We start from the raw sequence: 22,001 nt of genomic DNA, 5'->3' as shown, positions 1-22,001 counted from the left end.
AGAGGGGGTGGGGGAGAAGAGAGAGAGAGAGTGGGGGAGAAGAGAGAGAGAGAGGGTGGGGGAGAAGAGAGAGAGAGAGGGGGTGGGGGAGAAGAGAGAGAGAGAGTAAAGCAGGGAGAGACGGGGAGGGAGAGAGAGGGTGAGGGAGGGAGAGCGTGAGGAGAGGGGGAGGGAGAGTAAAGCAGGGCGAGACGGGGAGGGAGAGAGAGGGTGAGGGAGGGAAAGAGTGAAGGGGTGGGACAGGGAGGGAAAGAGTGAGGGGGTGGGAGAGCTTACCTTCTTCCTTCCTTCGCAGGGGTCCATCGGGCCACCTTCCCCCCCCCCATTCTCTCTCTTCCCCCCCCGTCGCGCTCTCTCTCTTCCCCCCCCCGCCAGTCGCTCTCGCTCTTCCCCCCACCCCCCCCGGTCGCTCTCTCTCTTCCCCCCCACTCGCTCTCTCTTCCCCCCCACTCGCTCTCTCTCTTCCCCCCCACTCGCTCTCTCTTTCCCCCCCACTCGCTCTCTCTCTTCCCCCCCACTCGCTCTCTCTCTTCCCCCCCACTCGCTCTCTCTCTTCCCCCCCACTCGCTCTCTCTCTTCCCCCCCCACTCGCTCTCTCTCTTCCCCCCCCCTCGTGCTCGCTCTTCCCCCCCCAGTTGCTCTCTCTCTTCCCCCCCAGTCGCTCTCTCTCTTCCCCCCCCAGTCGCTCTCTCTCTTCCCCCCCAGTCGCTCTCTCTCTTCCCCCCCCCAGTCGCTCTCTCTCTTCCCCCCCCCAGTCTCTCTCTCTCTTCCCCCCCAGTCTCTCTCTCTCTTCCCCCCCAGTCTCTCTCTCTCTCACACTCCCAATCTCTCTCTCGCTCACACTCCCAATCTCTCTCTCTCTCACTCCCAGTCTCTCTCTCTCCAATTTCCAATTCCAATTCCAATTCAAATGCTTTATTGGCATGAAAGTTTACAGAGAACCATATTGCCAAAGCTTACATAGCAAAAAGGTACAGTTTTCCAACATTCTGTAGGTGTCAATCGATTTGACATTTGTTGGGTACATACAATATTACTTTTAAACAATATTAATTTTAAACAGTCTTTCTACTTCATTTGGTACGTTCAATATTAATTTTAAACAGTCTTAATTTTAAACAGTCCTCAGGTTGTGACATGTTGTTACATATTTGGCCCCAAGGTATGGTCTGTCTCCTTCTCCCAGGACTAATCTCAATTTTGACAGGTCATCCAATTCCTTGAAATCTGGGGTTGTTTGGCTTAGCTTGTTGAATAATATGTTTCTTGATGTGTTGAATTTTTCGCATTTTAGGAGGAAATGCATTTCTGTTTCAACCTCGCCGGCCAGACATTGATCGCATATTCTATTCTCTCTAGGCTGCCAGGATTTCTTGTATCTGCCTTTTTCAATTTCCAGTTGGTGGTCGCTCTCTCTCTCTCTCACACTCCCAGTCAATTCAATTCAATTCAATTCAAATGCTTTATTGGCATGAAAGTTTACAGAGAACCATATTGCCAAAGCTTACATAGCAAAAGGTACAGTTTTCCAACATTCTGTAGGTGTCAATCGATTTGACATTTGTTGGGTACATACAATATTACTTTTAAACAATATTAATTTTAAACAGTCTTTGTACTTCATTTGGTACGTTCAATATTAATTTTAAACAGTCTTAATTTTAAACAGTCCTCAGGTTGTGACATGTTCTCTCTCTCTCTCTCTCTCTCACTCCCAGTCTCTCTCTCTCACTCCCAGTCTCCCAATCTCTCTCTCTCACTCCCAATCTCTGTCTCACACTCCCAGTCTCTCTCTCTCACACACTCCCAATCTCTCTCTCTCTCACACTCCCAATCTCTCTCTCACACTCCCAATTTCTCTCACACACTCCCAATCTCTCTCTCTCACACTCCCAATCTCTCTCTCTCTCTCATTCCCTCTCTCTCCTTCCCTCTCTCTGTCTCTCTCTCCTTCCCTCTCTTTCTCTTTCCTTCCCTCTCGCTCCTTCCCTCTCTCTCTCTCCTTCCATCTCTCTCTCTCTCTCCTTCCCTCTCTCTCTCTCCCCCCCCTCTCTCTCTGCTTCCCTCTCTCTCATTCTCTCTCTCTCTCTCCTTCCCTCTCTCTCTTCCCCCCAGTCGCTCCCTCTCTCTCTTCCAACAACAACATGCCCTCAAAAAGCCTCGGCACCGCCGGGCTCCCCCAGCTAGTATTCTATACATCGGCTAATGAAGGCAAGTATCCCATATGCCTTTTTAACCACCTTATCCACCTGTTCTGCTGCCTTCAGGGATCTATGTACATGCACACCAAGGTCCCTCTGATCCTCTGTCTATCCTAGGGTCTTACCATTGATTGTGTATTCCCTTGCCTTGTTAGTCCCTCCAAAATGCATCACCTCACACTTTTCAGGGTTAAATTCCATTTGCCACTGTTCCGCCCATCTGACCAACCCATCTATATTGTCCTGTAGCCTGAGGCTTCCCTCCTCGCTATTTACCACCCCACCAATTTTCGTGTCATCTGCGAACTTACTGATCATACCTTTTACATTCATATCCAAATCATTAATGTAGACCACAAACAGCAAGGGACCCAGCACCGATCCCTGTGGTACCCCACTGGACACAGGCTTCCAGTCACAAAAACAACCTTCCACCATCACCCTCTGCCTTCTGCCACTAAGCCAGTTTTGGATCCAATGTGCCAAGGCACCCTGGATCCCATGGGCTCTTACCTTCCTGACCAGTCTCCTATGCGGGACTTTATCAAAAGCCTTACTGAAATCCATGTAAACCACATCCACTGCACTACCCTCATCCATACACCTAGTCACCCCCTCGAAAAATTCAATCAAATTGGTCAGACATGATCTTCCCTTGACAAAGCCATGCTGGCTATCCCTGATTAATCCTTGCCTCTCCAAGTGGAGACTAATTCTGTCCCTCAGAATTTTTTCCAATAATTTCCCTACCACTGATGTTAGGCTCACTGGCCTGTAATTCCCTGGTTTATCCCTACTACCCTTCTTGAATAATGGTACTACGTTAGCTGTCCTCCAGTCCTCTGGCACATCCCCTGTGGCCAGAGAGGTTCTGAAAATTTGTGTCAGAGCCCCTGCAATCTCCTCCTTTGCCTCACATAGTAGCCTGGGATACATCTCGTCCGGGCCTGGGGATTTATCCACTTTTAAGCCTGCTAAAACCGCTAGTACCTCCTCCCTCTCGATGCTAATATGTTCAAGTATATCACAGTCCCCCTGCCCAATTTCTATGCGCACACCGTCCTTCTCCATAGTGAACACAGATGCAAAAAATTCATTTAAAACCCCACCTACATCTTCTGGCTCTACACACAGCTTGCCACTTTGGTCCCTAATGGGCCCTACTCTTTCCCTAGTTATCCTCTTGCCCTTAATATACTTATAATAATAAAACACCTTAGGGTTTTCCTTTATTTTGCTCGCCAGTGTTATTTCATGGCCCCTCCTCGCTCTCCTAATTTCTTTTTTAAGTATCCCCCTGCACTTTTTATACTCCTCTAGGGCTTCCTCTGTCTTTAGTCCTTTGTATCTGCCAAAAGCCCCCCTTTTTTTCCTAATCCATTCTCGTATATCCCTTGACATCCAAGGTTCCCTGGGCTTGTTGGTCCCACCCTTGACCTTTACGGGAACATGTTGCCATTGTACTCTCAATTTCCTTTCTGAAAGACTCCCATTGCTCCGATGTGGATTTTCCTTCAAGTAGCTGATCCCAGTCTACATTGGCCAGATCCTGCCGTATCATATTAAAATCAGCCTTCCCCCCAATTTAGAACCTTTACTTCCAGTCCATCCTTGTCCTTTTCCACGACTACCTTAAATCTCACCGAATTATGGTCACTGTCACCAAAGTGCTCACCTGCTAACACATCTACCACTTGCCCGGCCACATTCCCTAGAATTAGGTCCAGTACCGCCCCCTCTCTTGTAGGACTTTCTACATGCTGGCTCAAAAAGCTCTCCTGGATGCACTTTAAGAATTCTGCACCCTCTGAGCCTTTCACACTCTGACTATCCCAGTTAATATTGGGGAAGTTGAAAGCCCCCACTATTATTACCCTATTATTTGCACACTTCTCTGAGATTTGCCTACATATCTGTTCCTCTATCTCCCCCTGACTGTTTGGGGGCCTATAGTACACACCCAGCAAAGTGCTTGCCCCCTTTTTGTTTTTAAGTTCAACCCATATGGCCTCATTAGAGAAACCTGTTAATATATCATCCCTCCTTACAGCAGTAATTGACTCCTTAATTAATATTGCGACACCCCCCTCCTCTTTTACGCCCCCCCCGTCTCGCCTGAAGATTCTATACCCCGGAATATTGAGCTGCCAGTCTTGCCCCTCCCTCAACCATGTCTCCGTGATAGCAACAATATCATACTCCCATGTGTTCATCAACAACTTCAGTTCATCCACCTTATTCGCAAGACTCCTTGCATTAAAATAAATGCCATTCAGCCTTGCCCTACTCCCTTGTGCCGCTGCATATTTGCTCTGCCTTCCAGTCTGACTTGTTTTTTCCTCTATATTTGGCTGTACATCACCCCCTATTATAGCTCCACTCTGTATCCCATCCCCCTGCCAAGTTAGTTTAAACCCCCCCGAACAGTGCTAGCAAACCTCCCCGCAAGGATATTTGTCCCGTTCTGGTTCAGGTGCAACCCGTCCGACTTGTACAAGTCCCACCTTCCCCAGAAGTAGACCCAGTGATCCAGGAAACTAAAGCCCTCTCTCCTGCACCAACTCTTTAGCCACGCATTCATCTGCTCTATCCTCCTATTCCTATACTCACTAGCACGTGGCGCCAGGAGTAATCCAGAGATTACAACCTTTGAGGTCCTGCTCTTTAATCTGCTACCTAGCTCCCTAAATTCTTGCTGCAGGACCTCATCCCACCCATGTGGTTGGTCCCAATGTGAACCACGACCTCTGACTGTTCACCCTCCCCCTTCAGAATGCCCTGCAGCCGTTCAGTGACATCCTTGACCCTGGCACCAGGGAGGCAACAAACCATCCTGGAGTCATGTCTACGGCCACAGAAACGCCTATCTGTTCCCCTTACAATAGAATCCCCTACCACTATTGCTCTCCCACTCTTTTTCCTCCCTTCCTGAGCAGCAGAAGCACCCCTGGTGCCAGGAAGTTGGCTGCTGCTGCCTTCCTCTGGTAAGTCATCCCCCTCAACAGTATCCAAATCGGTATACCTGTTTGAGAGGGGGATGGCCACAGGGGTCCCCTGCACTACCTGCCTGCCTCTACTGCTCTGCCTGATGGTCACCCATTTCCCTTCTGCCTGTGCAGCCCTTACCTGCGGGGTGACCAATTCACTAAACGTGTTATCCACGACCCTCTCAGCATCGCGAATGCTCCAAAACTCATCCATTCGCAGCTCCAGCGCCGCAATGCGGTCTACTAGTAGCTGCAGCTGGATACATTTCTGGCACACATGGTCGTCAGGGACACAGGCAGTGTCCCTGAATTCCCACATAGAGCAAGAGGAGCATAACGCGGGGCTGGGCTGTCCTGACATGACTTACCCTTTAATTAATTTAAATTAAATCAATACCACCAATTAAATGATATACTCAAGGGCGCTTGCCTGCCAGCAGTCCCCACTACACCACAGAGACCCTAGAAACTATAAACCACAGAATTTAAGTTTTGTAAAGAAGGAGAAAGAGTAAATACTTACCAACCAATTACTTACCCGCTTTCTGGTGACGACACACTTGGATTACTTTTTACCTCTCTCCTTCCCTCTGAGTTCTGAGATTGGAGATTGGTACGCCTTACCTGGTCTCTGGAGTGTTTTATACTTACTCCACCGCTCCGAGATTCCCGCCGACTCTCGCGCTCCGGACTGAGGCCTTACCTGGTCTCTGGAGCCTTTTATACTTACTCCACCGCTCCGAGATTCCCGCCGACTCTCGCGCTCCGGACTGAATTAAAATCCCATTACACATAAACTACTTAATTCTGTAGTCCTTAGAAGGTAAGGGGCACAGAGGCACACACATATAGAAAACACAAGTACACCTTTTAAAAAAATAAATTGGACCATATAAGTGACACTGAATCATTTTTGCAACACTTACCTTCTATAACAATATATTTAGATGTCCACTGCTTCTTGAAGGTTGTGAGTAGAGCATTTCGCCTGATGCTGATAACATGTTCTTTAAAATCAAACTCCTCTGTGTAGAACTGGAGAAGCCCCAGCCACAACTCTCCCACAGACTCTTTATTCTTCCCATAGTCTGGCCATTTGTTTTTCTATAATCATAAATTTTGAAAGGACTGCATTAGTTTTGAGCTTAGCAACAAGTCCCACCAAAAAAATTGAAATGTTATTATAGAATAAAACTGACTGAAGAGAAGGAACTAAAGATACTCAGTTTAAAAATAACCTCAACTGTTTAGACTAACTTACCAGTTCATCCAATTTATCAAAATAATAGACATTCCAACCATCAATGAATAGCTCTGGCCTTTTTGTCCCATTGTATATCTGAAAATCAGTGAAAAGTTAAATTGTGGTAATTCTACAAAACAAATCAATTCTTATACAAAGTAAGAATTAATTATTAATGGAGCTCTTAGCTTTTTATGAACAGTGAATTTGATAAGTCTTTTACCTAATTTAGAAAATACAAACTGTACATATTATCTGCATCTTCAACACACTGTCCAGATATCTTATCTTATTTCTGTTAACTATATAATTCAACATTGTTCTGATGTATAAAATTTTAACAGATGTCCAGACAGTTGAAATATTAGTGACAACTTGCTCTAAACAAAGCAACATATTTTCCTATATAAGAGTTTGGAGTTAAAAAGTAAGCTTAAACAAGACTGTACTTCTGATGAGGATCTTTGTTAATTCTTGCATACCTCTTGAAGGACAGGAATTACTGGTGGCTTCCTTTGCTGTAGGAAGTAAAGTGCCATTAGGGTATATGCATATGATGAAAGGCTGCCTCTGGATGCATCCCCAATATCACACACCTGTTTAAAATGAAACAGATTTTTAGTACCCAACGTGTACAGTTTTTTTTAACTCCAAAAAAGGCTTCAAGGCAAGTCAGAATGCAGTTTAACATGACAAACTCTCAGAACATATAGCAGCAATACAATTGTTCCAAAGATCACAATATTATTTTTTAATCAGTATTGTATTAAAATAGATGCACAGAACAGGATTAAATTAGAAAATGACTACTTCCAAGCCTTCCAAAGCCCAAATATAATGTCAAATGATAAACAGCCTCAAAGCTTCATCTCTAAAAATACATATACATAACAGTTTAATCAATTCTAATAGACAAATGCAAAAGTACAGTTACCTTGGCGAAAACCTTCATAATATATCCTAAGTATTTCACTCTGGGGTCAATTGCTGCGTAAGAGGCCAACAGTCCAGTGTTGTGCAAGGCCTGCAGAAAGAACATAGATTTGTTTTGTTGAATCAAATCAACTAGACTGCAATCAATTACAAATTTACATTCATATGACACTGAGGAATTGTGCAAAGTTGGTTGTTGTCCTAAAAAAATCAAATACACAATGGTGAAATTAGTCAAAATCACAAATTTAGTCTATTATTTTCACTGTCTTTGGCAGTTAACAAAGATCAGTTGTACAACAATTGGCCTTTAAATCAAATATTTAATTCTTTAAAGGCCTACCAAACAGTATTTATTAATATTGCATCTAATTAAAATGTTGTGTTTCTTACCAGAGTGTTATATAAACTAATGTCTCCCTCAAGGCCACTTCTTACGTGGAAAAATTTAACGATTGGAACTTTTGCTGTTGTAATAGGCAGAATGCTCTTTAAGCCTAGGGTTACATTTTAAAATTAGAGATTACAATCTCAAAAAGGCAAACAGTACAGTTAGCAATTATGGTTATTAATTACAAAAAGCAAAAAAAACTACAAATGCTCAAAATCCAAAACAAAAACATACAGCAACATGGAAACATACAGGAGGTCAGTCAGTATGTGGATAGAGCAGACGTCAATATTTCTGGACAGGCCCTTCATAAGAACATAAGAAATAGGAGCAGGAATAGGCCACTTGGCCCCTCGAGCCTGCTCCGCCATTCAATAAGATCTTGGCTGATCTTGGGCTCAAAGTCACTTCCCTGCCCACTGACCAACCAGTTTGGTTCACTAATAGAATACGTGGCCTGGGGAGGGGTGCGGGGGGGGGGAAAGAGAAGAATAAATTGGGTTGGGACTCTTGGCTCCAGATAACCATGCAGGTCAAAGCCCTAACGGGTAGGATGGTCCTAGTTGGACAAGCAGTGGGAAGCTTGCCTGTGCCCTGTTCTGGTAAGCTGTGTGCCTTTAGCAGGCTAAACTACAGTGGTAGCCCTGAATACACTTGGGAGGCCCCTATGCCTGAGCTCTGCCAACATACACCCAAGCTCCCTGGACTTGGGTAACTGAGATGTGTCCCTTTGGGAAGACTGTGTGCACTCCATATTGGGCAAAAAGAAATCCTACAGGTAAATGTAGGTTTCTGAGTAGATTGCATTAAAGACTCTTAGTGGTGATGAGTTTATGTGCATCAAGACATCCGGCTGATCAAACAATAAATTCTCACTTAACAAAAAGTTATTCATATAAAATACATTGAATTGGCTGCTATGTTCTAGGACAGCCAGAAACAGGTGTTCAGGAGAAGCAGAGGGCAGCCCTGGGCTCGTTCAAGAGAGGTTTGAGTTTGGGCAAACAGCATGAAAAAAGGTAGGCTGGGAAATTGTGCCACATGGGGAGAGGAATCAAGAGGGATATGATGCTCGAATAGGGGGGGAGGTGAATGCAGGCATGACTACAGGAAAAGAAGATTAGGAAAAAGCAGATGAGCAGGGTCAAACAGCCCAAAAAAAGGGTTGGTGGGTTGGGGTCCTGAATAGTAGCCAACATGCACACAAGTAGATACGTCGGGAGACCTTAAAGTAAATGAACCTGTGGCTGAGAGCTAGGCATGACAAGCAAGATTCTTAGAGAAAGAGCGCATACAAGTAACATGTCCAATACCATGTGGGCCTATCTTGATTGGGAAGCCTCAGGGCAAGAAACAACATAGGAGAAGTTAAGTTTTAGGGCAAGTAGTGGAGTTAAAGTTCAGCTTGGAACCAATGCAAGGTCAGGAGTTGTTGGAAGATCACGGTTAGATCAAGGAGCCATTGCAGGAGTGGGAGGATGGGCCAAAAACTAGAGGAACAGAGCAAGGTCCAGTCAGCAGAGGAGTGGAGATGGATCCAGAGTGAGCACAAGAGCACAATTTGATCTAGGAAACCATTGGAGCTTGATCCACACCAGTGGAAGAGCAGAGTTTGATCTAAGAGACCAGCAAAGTGAGGCCCAGGAAACCAGCAGCAGGTTCTAGCACAGAACCCAATGGAGGAACAGAGCATAGCTCGTGGGCCAGCGGAGCAGTATGGTGGTGGACATCACCCGCGAGGAATATTGGGGGGGGAAGAGAGAGAAGTGGAGTTCTGCCCAGGGGCTAGCAAAATTCAGCCCAAAAAAACCCACAGGCCTGCTTAGATGGAGCCTGGCAACAGAGGTGCTGATTTCCTGTAATTTGTTGAGAGGCAAGAAAGAGCATTAGAGGCTGGAGCAGTGGTCCCAGCAGGTGAGGTGTTCGCCAACAGGGGAGAGCAGAGTCTGAGATTGGAGTTGGTAGCTGGTACAGTATAAAACACAGATGGGTCAGTATCCCTAGGTGTGCAACGATCCAGGAAAGGGCTGTAAGGCAGAAGAGGAAACAAGGATTTGATTCACGTGCAGAAGCAAAGGGAGCAACACCAGCCAGAGTGAGAGAAGCCACCAAAGGAGCAGTTCTGATTCGGGAACCAGTGGAGCAACATGTTCAAGTCCCACTGATGGCAGAGGTGGCAATTCTCCAAGGAGATGATATGGATGGCAACTGGATAATTAAAACTGCAGTTAAGTTAAAGTTAAGTCAAGTCACACTTATTTTGAGGCAGAAGGGCAAGAGCTGAGACTGGGGGAGGAAGAAATGAGAGTGTTGGTAGATGGCTACAGAGGAGTTCCATAGAACAGGAACTCAACAGGGTTCATTCATCGCAGGCTGTGAAGTTCAGGAGACACAATCCATCACTTTGTTTCTCTGACAAGATTAAGCCATTTTTTGACAAATTATACATAAATTGTTGCCATGAATTGACATTCATTGAAGATGATGGGACTAAGTTTAATTACAGGTAGTTTTTATTCAGAGCTTTAGCAGCCAGAGAAGAAAGTCTAATCCAGGTCCTAAACAGGGAAAAGTTCTAACCAAAACCTTATTTAGTTCTAGCTCAACTATGTTTAAAACAGGATTGTCCGGGTGGCACAGTGGGTTAGACACTGGTTTTTTACCAGGCCAAAAGATGTGGGAAAATGTAGTTGGGGGTCATCTTCTGAGGTTGGGGTTTCCTCTCTTTTGTGACTTTGTGCGCGTCCAATTGGCCCGAAGGGGGGGGGGGGGGGGTCACATGGCGCCCACTGATATGCTTGAGGCCTTCCGTGGCCAATGGGCACCGCAGGATATTAATGTATTATTAATGAAACAAACAAGATTATGAATTAGTTTTTATTTTGCACATATTAGTTTGGGTGGACCATTTGTGTTTTAATATATTAGAGGTGACTTCCCAGGGGGGTTAGCCTAGTGTCACTCTATTGGTCCACTCCAAAATAACTCGGCGGTTGGGGTTGACGCATTTTTGGGGGTCAAAGTGGAGGCAGTTTTGCCCTGCATCTGGCTGTGCTATATCGGAGCTGAAGTGCTTGGTCCTGAAATGAAAGGCATTTCATTTTTCAACACGGACCTCTCTCACCTTGATGAGTAGAGCTTTCTTTTTGAAAACAGGCTTTTAATTGATATTAACTGAGCTGTGCAATACCTGAATGCTTTCTGAGCACTCTTGCCAAATCCTCAATAATCTTGATGCAGTTTAAGCCCTGCAAGATATGTAAAGAAAAAATGTTACTTTTTTTCCCCTTTCATCCTTATCTGCTGTTTTTCATAAATATTACTGACATGGTGGACAGGGATTGATACAGATTTTCAAAAAGGCTCTGCATTAGGGATCAACAACTAAAGTAAAGTAGAGTCACATAATGGGGGTAAAATATTGGCCCAGAAATTCGGGTCCCAACGTGTGGGTACGCACGGGGTACTCACGCGTGGACCCGATGGAAGTGCCGGTTTCTTGCATGCACTGCGCATGCGCGGGAAACCGGCACTTCCGTTCCTCTGAACGAAGGGGTTCAGAGGTCGAACGCATGCGCGCGGGAGTCTGCGCGTGCGCTTTGAACTTACGTTTTTTTTTTAAACAGGTTTTTCCGTGAGGGTAAGTCTTTAGATTTTAGAAATGTAAAAACCAGGCGTAAGGCCTGCATTTTAAAAGGTAAGTGGTCAATGAATTAAAATTAAAATATTTTTTCCACAGGTTTATTATTTTTAAATACTTTAAAGCAAGGTAAGTTTATTTTTAGCCCCTTTTTTTATAAAATTATTTTTTCCAAAAATTTAAATTATTGTTTAAAATAGTTATTTAATGTAATTTATAGTTTATTTAAAAAGTGTGATTTAAAAAAAAAATTATTTGAAGGTTTACTCTTATTTTGGGGCCCGTATATTCATAAGTTTAGACAGGTCTTCCTGTCAATCTTATGAATGGGCTTTTCCCTCCTCTGATTGGCTGCCCATGGCTCACGTGATCCCAGGGGACGCATCGCACTAACTACGCCCCTGGGACATGCAAGCACGGCACGCCGGGAGTTGGAGCAGGCCCCGGAGCGGAATTCCACGGGAGCCCAGAGCTCAACTGCTGGCGCGCAAGGTAAGTGCAGGTTGGGGGCTTGCACCCGTGGGAAGCCCCCAACCCAAATTTCTGGGCCATTATGTTCAATAAATAATAGACTTTAAAAAAAAGAAAACTTCTAAAAATCACCAAATGTATAGATTAAACCAAAATAGGAGGCAAAGCAAATAATGAGAAAATACAGCCAGATTTGGGTAGGTGGATTTGGGTAATTGGGCTAACAGATGCAGGTAAATGTAGGCAAGTGTAAAATAATGAGTATAGGAGCAAGGAACCAAAAGAAGGAGCATGTGTTGAATGGACAGTCATACAGTGTGCAATTAAAAAAAGATCTAGGGGACATTTTTGATAATGCATGGCTCTGTAAAAGGGACCAAAAAAACACCAGGTTGCAATAGCAGAGAGATAAAACACAATTAAAATAAGTTACGATAGCAAAATACTGCGGATGTTGGAAATCCGAAATAACAACAGAAAATGCTGGAAAAACTCAGCAGGTCAGGCAACATCCATGGACAGAAATTTGAGTTGACGTTTCGGGTCGAACCCTTCTTCAAAACAAGAAGGATTCGACCCGGATGTCTGTCCACGGATGTTGCCTGACCTGCTGAGATTTTCCAGCATTTTCTGTTGTTATTAAAATAAGTTACATTACTGTAAAATGCATTGGTCTTAAACCATCAAGAACATTGTACACAGTTGTGGTCACGTAACCTTAGGAAGAATATTTTTTCCCTTGAGGGAGCATATAGCTGAATATGATTATTTCGGGCATCAGGAATCAATTTTGAGGAAAGATGAAAGAAGTTGGGCTTGTTCTATTTGGAAAAGACGAACGTTCAAGAAGATGTAATTGGAGTTTTCAAGATTATGAAGGGGATTGACAAAGTTCAAATTTGAAGGGTAGAGTTAAACATTAAGGGTAATTAGATAGAACATTTTACTAGACATTCCACTGTTCAATATATATTACATAGCAATAAAGTAGCCTCTGAAACTTCTCCAAATGCTTTTTAATCAAAGAAAACTACTAAAAGTCAGAGTTATTAAACATACCTCTGCTGTTTCCCGATCTTCAAATGTCATACAAATATCAAGATCACTTTGCCGAAAACCAAAACCATTCTTGGAGGACCCAAACAAGCAGAGTTTTGCTTTAGCTGTAAAATAATAAATTGCACTGAATTCTTCAAAATAACATTTCTTCAATTGAAAAAGAAAGTCTTTTGAACCAAGTACCACCATATCAGCAATTCCATTCTTTCTCCTATTTGTACAGCATCATGGCTAAGATGAAACTACGGAGGATAGTTTGTGTGCAAACAAACTGCTTGGGGAATATGCTGCATGTTTATTTTTTTACGAATAAAACAAATTGAGCAAATCCTCTGTGGGTGTCTATATCTCTCTCTAGGTGTAGGAAGTAATAAATTTCCACTGATGGTGAAAGCAATGCATTACAGCCTTCATTTCTCCACAACAGCACATTATTCAGAACACTTGGTTAAGGATTTTGTTGGTAAGCAAGTACATCAAGTACTACTTTTAAAAATAAGAGAGTTCTGCTTATATACTTCAACAACATCAAAATGTAACGGAACTTTTCTGTTCAAGTAAACACTGAACACACATCTTGCAAATTTCAAGGTCTTATTCAAAATAATGATTTACTTTAGAAAAGTATATATGGGCTATTTTCCTGACTCTTGGGCCTGGGAAATACATCTTCTGCCAGTGCAAGGAGCAGAGACCCAGATTGGAAAAGGCACAGGTCAGACAGAGCCATGCTAATAAGGCTTGGTGGGGGGGGGGGGGGGGGGGTCCGACCTTCCATCTCTTTTTTCAGATGCTACGTGTGCTGGGTGGCCCAAGCGTTTCCAGGAAAAGCTTGTGCTACAGCCTGCCCCCAAACCCCTGTTAGCCAGAGGCAGGCCAAGGATCTGCAGGTAGGCTACTGTATTTATTTTGTGCGGCAACCACTGCCCTCACCACCACCAGACGTTTGCATTTCAATCAGGTCCCAATGTGAGACCAGAAAGGCAGTGTCTGGGCTTGTTCTGAGACAGCCCCGGGTCATTTAAACCCATGCGCTTTGTGGGACTGGACTTTGGGTGTGCTACTTCTATTTAACGTCCAGGCAGAGGTCTTTACGTCTCTAAAAAACTTACCACATTTCATAAAATGATTTTAAGTTTATGATACACTAAGTTCTAATTACTTCCAACATGTCCATCATCACAAAGACTTAGTCTTGATAACTATTTCCAGTACATTATGTAGAAAGATTAATTGGATTGTTCAATCTGATGAAATGGTCTCTAATTATTATGTACACATTTAGAAAATTAATAACTATATAAATATACAAATGTTATTCATACCATCAAGTTCTTTCCTGATAAACGCCTCCAGTTTCATCAGAATATGTTCACGTGCCTGAATTTCCAGAGGATCTGGGGAAAAGTCATCTGGGTGGGAAAGGGAAGATGTTTAATTTCCATAATTTATTTGATGTTCAGACAGGAATCTTTGAACTTCCAAGGTTACCAGTTAAAGATATACTACACCACATATTTCTCTTTATAAACCTAATAGTTCTACCTTTGCTTAGATCCCCTCATTTTTTTTAACCGGAGTTTAACTGCCACAACTGGCAAAAAGACCACCTCATTCTTTTAAAAAAAACAAAAAGAGCTTGAATTCTCTTCCAAGTGTCATGATCTTCCCTATGACCCCATACTATATAATAGTTGTAGGCTCAGACTAAGTTCTCAGTTCTTTACATTGGAGGGAGCCCACAGAGTTCATCATGCTTACATAGCAAAATAATTTTTTTAAATAACAGGCCTTCCATGGTGCTAAACAAAGGAAATCAGAGGATAAGCTGTTTTATAAGGAAAAAAAATCACAACAACTTGCACTTATATAGTGCCTTTAACACAGTAAAGCGTCCCAAGGTGCTTCACAGGAGTGTTATCAAACAAAATTTGACACCGAGCCACACAAGGAGGTATTAGGACAGATGACCAAAAGCTTGGTCAAAGAGGTAGGTTTTAAGGAGTACCTTAAAAGAGGTGAGAGAGGTAGAGAGGTTTAGGAAGGGAATTCCAGAACTTAGAGCCTAGGCAGTTTAAGGCACGACCGTCAATGGTGGAGTGATTAAAATCGGGGATACGCAAGAGGTCAGAATTGGAGGAGTGCAGAGATCTCGGAGGGTTGTAGGGATGGAGGATGTTACGGAGACAGGGAGTGGCGAGGCCATGGAGGGATTTGAAAATAAGGATGAAAATTGTGGCGTTGCCGGACCAGGAACCAATGTAGGTCAGCAAGTACAGGGGTGATGGGTGAACGGGACTTGATGCGAGTTAGGATACGGGCAGCAGAGTTTTGATGAGCTTAAGTTTATGTAAAAAAAAAGACTTGCATTTATATAGTGCTTTTCACGACCACCGCTGTACAGCCAATGAAGTACTTTTGAAGTGGAGGCACTGTCGTAATGTAGGAAACGCGGCAGCCAATTTCGCACAAGGTCCCACAAACAGCAATGTGATAATGACCAGATAATTATTTTTTTTGTTATGTTGGCTGAGAGATAAATATTGGCCAAGACACTGGGGATAACTCCCCTGCTCTTCTTCGAAATAGTACCATGGGATCTTTTACGTCCACCTGAGAGCAGACGGGACCTCGGTTTAACGTCTCATCCGAAAGACGGCAACTCCGACAGTGCAGCACTCCCTTAGCGCTGCACTGGAGTGTCAGCCTAGCTTTATGTGCTCAAGTCCCTGGAGTGGGACTTGAACCCACAACCTTCTGACTCAGAGGCGAGTGTGCTACCCACTGAGCCACAGCTGACACAGGTAGGGTGGAAGATGGGAGGCCGGCCAGGAGAGCATTGGAATAGTCAAGTCTAGAGGTAACAAAGACATGGATGAGGGGTTTTAGCAGATGAGTTGAGGCAGAGGTGGAGTCGGGCGATGTTAGAGGTGGAAGCAAGCGGTCTTGGAAATTGAGCGGATAGGTGGTCGGAAGCTGATCTTGGGGTCAAATACGACACCAAGATTGCGAACGGTCTGGTTTAGCCTTAGACAGCCATGTGTTAACATGCACTATATTATACTACCAACAGTGGAGCTGTGCAAGGCCACAAGGCTTAGTTGCTGTGCGTTCCCGAGGTCAATTAGAAGTTACGGTACATCAGAGCACTCTTCTGCTGCTCAAATGAGTAACTTGGGGTGTCATGCAATGCCTCCAGGTCTAATTGCTGTATATTCTTGAGGTTAATTAGAAACTATCAGGGCACTCAAAAATCAACTACAGGGACACAGTAGAATGAACTAGATAGAGGATAAACTATGTACAAAGACAACCATATTGAAGGCCTTCATTTGCCCTCCACTTGAATTAGGATAATATTACATCACTGCCAAAACTGAAGAGAGTCATTTATGATTTAACTTTCAAAGTTTGGCTTAATGTACCACAAAGCACATATTTTTTGAAGGCGTAAAGGTGTGAGGACCCAAGTAACATAGAAACATAGAAGATAGGAGCAGGAGTAGGCCATTCGGCCCTTCGAGCCTGCTCCGCCATTCAATGAGATCATGGCTGATCATCCAAATTCAGTACCCTGTCCCTGCCTTCTCCTCATATCCCTTGATCCCTTTAGCCTTCAGAAATATATCCAACTCTTTCTTGAATATATTTAATGAACTGGCCTCCACCGCCCTCTGTGGCAGAGAATTCCACAGGTTCACCACTCTCTGGGTGAAGAAATTCCTCCTCATTTCAGTCCTAAATGGCTTACCCCTTATCCTTAGACTATGACCCCTGGTTCTGGACACCCCGGCCATCATAAACATCCTTCCTGCATCTAGTCTGTCCAGGCCTGACAGAATTTTATAAGTTTCGATGAGATCCCCTCTCAATCTTCTAAACTCCAGTGAGTATAAGCCCAATCGACACAACCTCTCCTCATACGTCATTCCTGCCATCCCAGGTATCAGCCTAGTGAATCTTCGCTGCACTCCTTCCATGGCAAGAACGTCCTTCCTCAGGTAAGGCGACCAAAACTGCACACAGTACTCAAGGTGCGGTCTCACCAAGGCCCTGTACAACTGTAGCAAGACATCCTTGTTCCTGTACTCGAACCCTCTTGCTACAAAGGCCAACATACCATTTGCCTTCTTAACCGCCTGCTGCACCTGCATGCTTACCTTCAGCGACTGGTGTACAAGAACACCCAGGTCTCTTTGCACTTCCCCTTCTCCCAATCTATTGCCATTCAAATAATAATCTGCCTTCCTGTTTTTGCCACCAAAGTGGATAACCTCACATTTATCCACATTATAGTGCATTTGCCATGTTTCTGCCCAATCACCCAATCTGTCCAAATCGTACTGGAGTTTCACGACATCCTCCTCACAGCTTACCCTCCCACCCAGCTTTGTGTCGTCTGCAAATTTGGAGATATTACATCCAATTCCCTCGTCCAGATCATTAATATATATTGTGAACAGCTGGGGTCCTAGGACCGATCCTTGCGGTACCCCACTAGTCACTACCTGCCACTCGGAAAACGACCCGTTTATTCCAACTCTTTGCTTTCTGTCCGCCAACCAGTTCTCTATCCAAGTCAATACCTTGCCCCCAATCCCATGTGCCTTAATTTAGCACGCTAACCTCTTATGCGGGACCTTATCGAAAGCCTTCTGAAAGTCCAAATACACCACATCCACTGGTTCTCCCTTATCTATTTTACCAGTTACATCCTCAAAAAATTCCAGTAGATTAGTCAAGCATGATTTACCTTTTGTAAATCCATGTTGACTTTGTCCGATCCTGTCACTGCTTACCAAGTGCTCTGCTATTACATCTTTTATAATAGATTCTAGCATTTTCCCCACTACCGATGTCAGGCTTACCGGTCTATAATTCCCCGCTTTTTCTCGACCACCTTTTTTGAATAGTGGGGTAACATTAGCTACCCTCCAATCCATGGGTACTGTTCCAGAGTCTATCGAGTTCTGGAAGATGACCAGCAATGCATCTACTATTTCCAGGGCCTCTTCCTTAAGTACCCTGGGATGTAGATTATCAGGCCCTGGGGATTTATTGGCCTTTAGTCCCATCAATTTTCCTAACACCATTTCCCTACAAATACTGATTTCTTTCAGTTCCACCCTTTCATCAGGCCCTATGTTCCCCGGCATCTCTGGGAGGTTATTTGTGTCCTCCTTTGTGAAGACAGAACCAAAGTATGAATTTAGTTGGTCTGCCATTTCTTTGTTTCCCATTATAAATTCCCCTGATTCTGACTGTGAGGGACCTACGCTTGACTTCACCAATCTTTTTCTCTTCACATATCTATAAAAGCTTTTACAGTCAGTTTTTATGTTCCCTGCTAGCTTACTCTCATATTCTATTTTCCCTTTCTTAATTAATCCCTTTGTCCTCCTTTGTTGAATCCTAAACTGCTCCCAATCCTCAGGATTATTGCTTTTTCTGGCCAATTTATATGTCGTCTCCTTGGATCTTATGCTATCCCTAATTTCCCTTGTTAGCCACGGTTGAGTCACCTTTTTTGTTTTATTTTTATGCTAAGTTTAATATAACTCTTGGCATTGGCCCATGAGGTCACCATAACTTGGCTGGTATGAGTTTTTACTTATTTTAATGGGTCCTCATCTCTCAGACAGTAACAAGGAATAGCTAGAATGCTATTTAACAATACATGCTTGGTGGTAAGGCTACCTAAATATATTTCCAAATGAAACAAGTCATTGTCTAGAGAGTGTCCATGTCCACCATGTTAATTTCTCTCTTCTCTTTACAGAAGCTGACAGAGCTGCGCTGCATTCCCAGTATTTTCTATCTTTATTTCAAATCTATTGAAACAGCATGCTAGATCTTCAAAAGCATCTACATAGAATCTGCATTTAACTACAAAGGCATGTGGTGGCAGTATAGTTATAAATATAGAAGAAATGACTTTAGATGGGAATCTATATATTCAGTGTGACGTATTTCCTGTCTGCTTCTTCAGGACGTCAGACTTTAATGTTAGACCCTTTCACATTGTCTCCTCCCTATCTTCTGTTTAGGACTAGGATGTATCTTTCCTAATCTCCATGCGTACAACACCTGAAATTCCTGTGTCCATTCACATGCGTATTTTGGTTGCCTCTCCAGACCTCAGCCCATTACTTCTATCGCCCTTTTTTTTCTTTATTGGCCCTTTTGGACCCTTCTCTTCTGTCTGTTCCCCTTTCTGTAACCCAGTCATGCCTCATTTTGTTTCTTCCCTCTTGGGTACTTGCCCCTTACTGAAGCCTCCCTGCCTGGCTATACCTTCCACCATCAACCCAACCAAAGTGCCACACTGGTGAGGTGTCCTTTATCACAAAAATCACACCTTGATCTCTCTCCCGTATTCGCGTGGCTCCTTCGAGCATATTACCCTGTCCAAGTCCTCCTGCCCCTTCTTTAAAATCCTCATTATCTACTGCTCCCCAGCTCCATCCCAACTTTCTCACTGAAATATCTATCCCTCCTTTAGCTTTACACCGAATAACTCCTCATCCTGATTTAAATCATCTGAACTCCCCTTGCCCCCTCTCTTCTGAACTCACTGCCCTCCTATCCTCCCTAAACCTCTCCATCCATGTAAACATGCCTACCCATATTCTCAGCCACCACCTTGATCTTTCCATCTTCTGTGCCCTCTCTACTCCCTTGATCACAGAAAAGGCCATCGCCAACCACTTGCTTGCATCACTCACCACCCACATCCCTGGAAAAAATTCTCCAAATCACCTACAACCTCACGTAAAAACTCCCAACTATCTAGTCTTTGGCCCTCCATTTGCTGCGATACTTAAGCAGTCGTCAATTTGCTCAATCACCTCCACCTCTGATGCCCTTGTTCGCAGCAAAACCTTTACCCTCTCCTAGTCCTTGCCCCTTGTATAACCCCCATGTTCTCTCCCTCAACTCCAAGGAGCACAGACTTAAGTGTGCAAGGAGCTCATGGACTCATCCTCTCTGGCCATCATCTCAGACTGAAGCAGCAATTCAGCACCCTATTTGACCTTGAGCTGAGCTTCCAATCCCATATCTCTCCAATACAAAGTAAACCTATTTACCCCTCCATAACATCGCCGACCTCTGCCCCCACCTCAGCTTATTTCCTGCTGAAACCCTCATCCATGCCTTTGTTATCTCCAGACTTGTCTAAGGCAATTCTCCTGGCCTCCCGTCATCCACCCTCTGTAAACTTCAGCTCGTCCAAAACTCTGCTGGCTGTAATCTATCCTAAACCAAGTCCCGCTGCAAGTTGTTGCTGTTGAATTGAATGGCGTGACCTCCAAGATGTCCATTAATCTACTCCAATCATTTTAAAGAACCTATGATTTCAAGAAGCTAACATTTATCCAGACATCTGTCAGGGACGCTGCTAGACAGAATAGGGCTAAGGAAGTCCCCTTAATGGACATTAGCATATTAAACCTAATTTTGCTCCATTTTACGTCCATCAGACTTCCATGTTTGTTCTCTGCAGCTTGCAGAAACTGTGTGCATTAACCAGTTTTAACCCGGTGTGTGCTGTAACCAGCAAAAAAGAAATCAATAAATAATCCATCCTGGGCAAAAGTGTTTCATTTTTGTAAAAGTTTTACTACAAGCTTACATCAAAATTTCATAAAGGAACTATTCTATTTCCTCAGGCAGTAAAGAACTTAAAATTAACAAGGCTTAATTAATGATGACCAAGAGGTCACCTTTATAGTAGAAATCTTGATTAAAAATGGTTCTGTAATATTGCAGAAAACTGGCACTGTGGAATTCACTCAAATTATGTTGCTGGGAATAGAAAAGGGGGCTGCAATACAAAGAGAGGAAGTTATTCTTCAGTTATACAGAGCCTTGGTAAGACACCACCTGGAGTACTGCATTCAGTTTTGGGCACCGCACCTCAGGAAGGGTATACTGGCCTTGGAGGGGGTACAGCGCAGGTGCACTAGAATGATGCCAGGACTTAAAAGGTAAAATTATGAGGACAGGTTGCAAAAAATGGGCTTGTATTCCCTTGAGTTTAGAAGATTGAGGGGAGATCTAATTGAGATGTTGAAAATAATAAAGGGATTTGCATCCCTTTTTATTTTTTGAGAATCTTATTACGAGGGGTCAAAACTTAGTTCAGTTGTGGGAGGAGAGTGACAGCCCAACGGCGCTTGATGTGATCCTGGTAGATCTGGTAATGAAGGGAGATGCACTGCAGCAACTCGCCAAGGTTTCTTCGACAGCACCTCTCAAACCCATGACCTCTACCACAAGAAGGACAAGGGAAGCAGGTACATGGGAACACCATCACCTGCAAGTTCCCCTCCAAATCACACACCATTCTGACTTGGAAATATATTGCCTCCCTTCATCGTCGCTGGGTCAAAATCCTGGAACTCCCTCCCTAACAGCACTGTGGGAGTACTTTCACCACACAGACTTCAGCGGTTAAAGAAGGTGGCTCACAAGGGCAACTGGGGATGGGCAATAAATGCTGGCCTTGCCAGCGACGCCCACATCCCATGAATGAATTAAAATAAAATTGATAGGGTAGATGCAAAAAATTCCACCACCGGCTATTTTCTGAAAGTTGCGATGAAAAATGAAGGCCAGCAATGCCAGTAGCATCAGCCCGGATTTTGCAGTCAGCAGCATTCACCGTTCACCTCGTTGACAGCTGCCCACAAAGTTTTCGGGGCGTTAGAGCAGAGACTTACTTTAATCCGGCATCTGATCCAGCACGGCGCCCTCTACAGGGCATCTGTGAGCAGGACAAGTAACAGCAAGGCTCTTCAACCAGATTGAAGAATCCTCACAGACACATTTAAATCATGTACAGAAAGCGAAATAAAGATTGGGAAACAAAGATGAGGTTAAGAGACAGATAGAAAAAGTAAAAAAAACATTATTTTAATTTTTTTTGAATCTCCCACACTAACTAACTTCTGAAGGAATAAGACTCCACAATGTAAAATTTAACTTTCAGGACCAGAGGGGTTGTTTGGCAGCAATTATCACTTATCATGCCTTTAAAAATTCACTTACCCCTGAATGCACCAGCCCTAATTTT

General features: G+C 43.9%; 1 protein-coding gene across 2 annotated transcripts in view; it reads right to left on the bottom strand.

Moving 5' to 3' along the window:
- Positions 1-5,971: 5,971 nt before the first annotated feature.
- The window catches only part of LOC147124333 (terminal uridylyltransferase 7-like), a 78,361-nt gene continuing 62,331 nt past the window's right edge, over positions 5,972-22,001 (bottom strand). For both annotated transcript variants that reach the window (XM_085985117.1, XM_085985109.1), the window contains 8 exons: positions 14,251-14,337; positions 12,926-13,029; positions 10,946-11,003; positions 7,758-7,861; positions 7,366-7,455; positions 6,914-7,027; positions 6,450-6,527; positions 5,972-6,292 (listed from right to left, as the gene is read on the bottom strand). In XM_085985117.1, the coding sequence (XP_085841243.1) occupies positions 6,059-6,292; positions 6,450-6,527; positions 6,914-7,027; positions 7,366-7,455; positions 7,758-7,861; positions 10,946-11,003; positions 12,926-13,029; positions 14,251-14,337 (869 nt within the window). In that variant the 3' untranslated portion in view covers positions 5,972-6,058. The remainder of the gene's footprint in view (positions 6,293-6,449; positions 6,528-6,913; positions 7,028-7,365; positions 7,456-7,757; positions 7,862-10,945; positions 11,004-12,925; positions 13,030-14,250; positions 14,338-22,001) is intronic.

The sequence above is a fragment of the Somniosus microcephalus genome, chromosome 1 (genome assembly GCF_052327205.1).
Source record: "Somniosus microcephalus isolate GS21.2 chromosome 1, FLI_Smic_1.0, whole genome shotgun sequence".
Taxonomy (NCBI): Eukaryota; Metazoa; Chordata; class Chondrichthyes; order Squaliformes; family Somniosidae; genus Somniosus; species Somniosus microcephalus.
Note: the sequence above shows the minus strand (reverse complement) of the source record. Positions and strands in the feature narration are given on the sequence as shown.